The sequence below is a fragment of the Cynoglossus semilaevis genome, chromosome 5 (assembly GCF_000523025.1).
Source record: "Cynoglossus semilaevis isolate Cse_v1.0 chromosome 5, Cse_v1.0, whole genome shotgun sequence".
Lineage (NCBI taxonomy): Eukaryota > Metazoa > Chordata > Actinopteri > Pleuronectiformes > Cynoglossidae > Cynoglossus > Cynoglossus semilaevis.
This window is the reverse complement of record NC_024311.1, coordinates 14,452,693-14,458,274: the sequence shown is the minus strand read 5'-3', so window position 1 is coordinate 14,458,274 and position 5,582 is coordinate 14,452,693. Positions and strand designations below refer to the sequence as shown.

General features: G+C 41.1%; 2 protein-coding genes and 1 non-coding gene across 3 annotated transcripts in view; 2 read left to right on the top strand and 1 right to left on the bottom strand.

Annotated features, from left to right (window-relative positions):
- Positions 1-981, top strand: part of pdcd7 (programmed cell death 7) — a 2,101-nt gene extending 1,120 nt beyond the window's left edge. The window contains exons 3-5 of the mRNA XM_025055799.1: positions 1-160; positions 246-333; positions 648-981. The exon at positions 1-160 is cut by the window's left edge and continues 36 nt beyond it. Of these exons, the coding sequence (XP_024911567.1) occupies positions 1-160; positions 246-333; positions 648-780 (381 nt within the window). The 3' untranslated portion in view covers positions 781-981. The remainder of the gene's footprint in view (positions 161-245; positions 334-647) is intronic.
- A 136-nt stretch (positions 982-1,117) lies between these two features.
- Positions 1,118-5,551, top strand: ubap1lb (ubiquitin associated protein 1-like b). Its single transcript, XM_017032407.2, has 6 exons — positions 1,118-1,417; positions 2,064-2,211; positions 3,072-3,680; positions 4,728-4,937; positions 5,137-5,238; positions 5,379-5,551. Exons 2-6 carry the CDS (start codon positions 2,107-2,109, stop codon positions 5,511-5,513), a joined length of 1,161 nt encoding a protein of 386 aa, XP_016887896.1. The 5' UTR covers positions 1,118-1,417; positions 2,064-2,106; the 3' UTR covers positions 5,514-5,551.
- trnar-ccu (transfer RNA arginine (anticodon CCU)) lies at positions 2,635-2,707 on the bottom strand. The gene has a single exon. It is a non-coding gene; the product is annotated as a tRNA-Arg (tRNA).
- Positions 5,552-5,582: the final 31 nt, after the last annotated feature.

Sequence of the window (5,582 nt, the reverse complement as noted above, 5' to 3'; positions counted from 1 at the left end):
AAAAGAACCACCATTTACGCCGCTGAGGAAAACGCTCTGATGGTGATGCTGGAAGGAGAGCAGGAGGAGGAGAGGAGAAAGGAGCAGGAACGACGGCTGAAAAAGGAAAGGGAGCGACAGCTGCAGAAGAAACAGGAAGTGGATGCAATGCTGTTTGGAGGTAAGCATCATCTCCATACACAGATCTGGTTTATTTATTTATTTTGACATTTTAGTTTAACTTTTTTTTCTTTTTCTTTTTCCAGATGAAGCTCCTGTCGATCTTCTTTTGCAACCGTTCAGAAATTACTACACCCAGGCCGAGCACTCACTGCACGCCTTGGTACAAATCAGGTGAGTCATATATAAAGTTGTTATATTGGTACAACGCCATATCAAAAATGTCCTCTACGGGGAGTCATAATAAAGTCTTTCTGCAGACATGATTAACCTGGAATTTGATTGGTTTCCTTTAATCTGATTAATCAGAGTGGCATCTGTGGATACATTCATACTAATTGTAATTAATTATTATTCATTTTTATGGTGATTAAACATTCCTTGATGACAAACATTTTTTCTTTTTTTTGTAAATTGCACATCATTCTGAGTTTGTGTTGAAATGGTTATAAAAAAAAATCTAATTAATTTGACTAATCTGTCTTTAGGAGAGATTGGGATGGGTTTATAGTCGGAGCAGATCATCCAGAAGGTTCTTCAGTTCCTCAGAGCTGGGTCATCCCTGACCCTCCATCAGACAAGGACTGGGCGGTCGCTCTGCAAACTGCTGATAACGACTGAGACAGATGCTGCCCACTGAAGACTGAAGACATGTTTCAAATCTCATCTATGAATGAAAACTCTGCTGTAAGTACATCATGTGCTGCCACGTATTTGGTATCAACGCACAGAGACAAAACCATGTTTGTAATGTTGAGGTAATGAACGTTTCTGTCAAATCTCTTTTTGTGTTTGAATTAATTTGTTATTAAAAAAAAAAAATCAAACGTCGTTTGTCCTTTTTGAACTCCTGCCTGCAATTCCCTAACAAACCGCCAGAGGCCACACAGATCTTACTTCTTGGAAACACTTACCCTGTCTAATGAAGTTCCTCTAATTTAGAATAATTGCACAAAAAGCAGTGTGTGTCACTGACACACGTTGTGTTGTAACTGTACAGTTAAATTAAACTGTCAATGTATTTTTATTGGACTATATTGTTAAAAGAAAAACAATCTTGTGTTTTCTGTCATCAAAATGTATGCAAAGGTGTACGCTTTACTCTGTTTTCTGTGTGTGGGAGTGATTGTGTGTGTGTGAGCAGTTAATCAGATGATGGGGTTTACTGCAGGTCAGGAGATTAGTTTAAAACCAGGAGCTGCAGCAGAGTGAAGTCTTTACAGACACAAACACAGACTCTCACATTCAACAAACACAGGTAAGATTGAAATTCCTGTTTTTCACCAATCGGGTAATTAGGTTTACTCAAAAGTGTGCTTTACAGACGCTGTTGTGTTGCTACAAGTCCGATTCCTCTGTAATTTAACTCTTGTCAACTGCAGCGAATGTGGGAAAAAAACAGCTTTAATTTTGATGTATCTTGTTGTTAATGTATTGTTTTAACAGTGGGTTCAGAGACTGAAATTACCTGAAAACACAACATTAGTCAGGACAGACTGACACTAATGTGTTAGAGACACAGTAATCTTTGAGCATCTGTTTTTTCTCCCTCTGTTGAGTCCAGGACCATCTGGTTTTTTTTCTCTCCCTCTGTTGAGTCCAGGACCATCTGTTTGATATTGAAGAATCTTTGTGATTATCTTAAACAGCACAACTCAAATCATCACTTTTATTTATTCACTTTTATACTACTTTTTTAAGACCAGCTGTTTCATTAAAAAATATATAGAATAATTATTTAAAAAATGTTGTTTGTTGTTATCAATAATTTCTGTTCCTTATTGAATCATGATTAAATGTAGTAGTGATTTTTGGTCAATAGAAACAGGACCTGAATGGACACAGTCTTTCAGGAAGTTGATGTAATCTGTGATTTGTATTCACTTTGGTGAATGTCTCAACAGGACCAGTCCAAACTCTGGTGCGTCTCTCTGTGAAGTGGACATTATGGACGGTGTCCCTCTAAAGATGCCTCAGCCTGTCTCACAGATAGTCATGGACGACGTCATCATCACCGTCCCAGATTACCTCACCTCTCTGCAGGAGACCAGGGTGAGGACGTTACACCTGTAAAACTCGTCCAGTGTTTACGCTCGACGCTAGGTCCAGTCTAGTCGTGAAGCTTTGACGTCAGCACTTCAAACTGCGTCACTTCTGCTGTTTTTAATCACGGTACCAGACGCACCTGCAGCTAATCTCCTGTTGAATTGGGCAACCTGTGGCTAAATCCATGCCTTCTGCCTGTTTTCCAGTAGGGTCAACAGTAACAAGTGAAACTATCAAGAGTGAATAAGTATTGAGGCAAGAAATGGAAGTTTTCAGTTGGAAAAGACAAAATAGAAAGAAAAATGACTTTCAAAGCCACAGAATTATTTTTAAGATTATTTTAAAATAATTTATAATAACCCCATTTAAATTATCCTAAAGGTCTCCTGCCTTTTTAAGGCCGTTGAAAATGTTAAATATTATTACCTACACCCCAGATGGGACTCGAACCCACAATCCCTGGCTTAGGAGGCCAGTGCCTTATCCATTAGGCCACTGGGGCGTGTTGGTTCCTTGCAATGCCTGCATTTCCCCAATAGATGGCGTGGAAAAGGCTAAAAGCATTTCAGCATTTCAGTCTTTGTGCATGTCATTTATCTTAGTTTACACGAACTCTGCTCCTGACCCCATTGTGGCCCACGAGTCAAAAAACATTTACCAGTGGGATGACATTAGCATTTTTGTATACAATAATTATCATTATTACATTATTACATATTATATTATTATCATCATTATCATTATTACACAATTAGCTTTAGGCTAGTTACTGTTAGTTACTGAAGATAATCAGTTTTGTTTTGACTGTACACAAGACATTGGTTTCTGCCACCGTATGTAAATATCTTGTGTCTCCATCGTGACAGTATGAGTTCCACCTGGAGAAGTGGGTCCTGACTGGTCTACAGAGTGGATTCACCAGCCAACAGCAGCCTCAGCCGTCTTCATGTTCATCAGGAACGCAGCCATCGTGTCCACCCTACTGGATGATGTTCAACAGCCCGCAGCAAAGCCGCCTCGCCAGCCGCCACAGCTCAGACTTCTGGGAGCCCAACCCTCGACAGCGGTCCCACAGCCTCAACCTGTCCGTGCTGCGGACCAAGTTCACCATCTCGGAGTCTGAGGATGAAGAAGACGGCACCAGGAGTAAAGCGCAGACAGGTGTGTTGGAGACAAAGCCTTCAGATGGAGAACGTCCATCACCTTCACACCACCGTGGCCAGCAGAAGGCCTTCGTCCCAGATCTGCTGAATCCTCCGGCCTGTCTGAGCAGTTTGCCTCATCAGCGCAGGAAGAACCTACGACAGTGTTCCCTAAACTTACAGAAAACATTTACACAGAGGGAGTCAGAACCTGGGAACCATGTGCAGCACCTGTCCTCATGCAGAATCACCCAGAATTCTGGAATCTCCAACACGACAACAAAAGCTGGTGCAGTCATGAAGCTCCCCACCATCATCAGTCACAACTCCATGGTAAGGCTTTAAAAACACAGAAATGAAGAAATTCAGGTTTCATAAAAACACATTTTACAGACCAACACTTCAACACGTCTGCTCTCTGCAAAAAAAAGTCAAAGGTGCTATTTAAAATAACTTTTAGTTAGTATTAAATATTTTAAAACAAAATTTAGCTGAAGGCTAGTCATTCGTTAGCCTTTAGTGGTTTGTAGCTCACTATCTGGCTACTATGTTAGCAAACCTTTCTTTTTTGTAGTTTTCTTTTTCCTCTTTTTCCTTTAGTATGATGTGGCCAACTGAAGTTGTTTACATTAGGTATATGTTTATGACAATTGTTAGGCCAGAAATAATAAAACAACAAATTTGCTATTTTATTTTGAAAAGACTGTTTTGGGTCTATTTTTGTTTTCTGCTAACTAGTTAGCATCTTTGATACATATATGTTCCTGTGTTCCATATATAGTGTGTATATTGATGTTGACCTTTTTTTACTGTCTACTATTTCAGCGTGATAACAAGATTCCAACACTGTTTCTGAGAGTTGTGGTTGACGTAGAGCTAATACTCTGCGATCTGCGATATAAATAGCCGTCACTTTCACTACGTGTAAACACAGGCTAATACAGATCAGACTATAAATCAACCGGCCTGGACCAGACAGCAGTCACTCCACAGCACAGCAGAATGGCTTCACCCTTTTCTATCCAGGTTTGATCTCAGGAAGCTTAAAACCTCCAGGTGTCCGTGACCTTCACGTCTTTCTTAGGTCATTATCAGTGTGTTAGAAAAGAAAACCCATCCTTTTTATCCTAGGTGGAGTTTTCTTCCTCCACTAACACTTAAACGTGCCTTTTCTCCAAATATAGAATGTGTAAAGTCTGCTGCTGGCTGTCCAGCAGGGGGCTCTAGAGGATTAACTGGATCTGGATCTCAGTGTTATTCCCCTTCAGTCCCAGTTAGACAAAGAATGTGACACGTTCAACCAACAGTGCAACTGTGTGTGTCAGTGTCTGCTGCTTTGTTCTATCCTTAGCTCATTCTCCACACTCTTTTGGTTCCCAGGCAACTCTGAGTCCAGACTCCTGTAGGAACCCTCTGTTGACCTCAACCCACCAGGGTCTTCGATCCTCTGGCTCAGACTCAACAGCAGAACTTCTGTCAGCTCTGAGCTCAGAGGAGAATGAGCTGCTGGAAGCCGTCACAGCGCGGGGATATCCACTCCGTACGGCCATCATCGCCCTGCAGAAGACGGGCACGCAGATGCCAGAGGAGGTCAGTCAGCTTAGTCAGTCTGACCTTTACGCTGACACTCACAGCCACATCTGCTGCTGACATTACAATACACAGTACCATAATAAACTGTCTCTATGGGGGGAAATACTGCATATGACAGAGTACAGGACAGATGTATTGATTAAATTTAGGGTTATGTTTGTGCTTAAAATAAACCAATTGTGTGTTTTTTCTGCAGATCTTGAATTACCTGGTTGCGTGCGATCACCTGTGTCAGTTGGGTTATGACATGGTTCAGGTAGAAGAAGCTCTGGAGATGTTTCAAAACTGCGAAACAAAGGTAAGAACCCTCAGTGTCGTAAGACTTTACAACATCTGTGATTACAAACAGAGATGTCTTATCTTTTTCTTTTCCTCCTCCTCTTCCTTCTTCTCTTCCTCCTCCTCCTCCTCCTCCTTCTTCTTCTCCTCCTTATTGAGGCTGAGGAGTTCCTTCAGTTGCTGAGTCAGTTTCATGAGATGGGCTTTCAGCAGAACACAATCAAAGAAGTTCTGCTGGTGCACGAGAACCACAAAGAACGTGCACTGGAGGAGCTAATAGCACGCGTAGCATAACAAAAAATACAAACGCATACAGTAACTACAGAACCATTTTTTTTAAAAAAGTGTTTTTGAATAAAATAA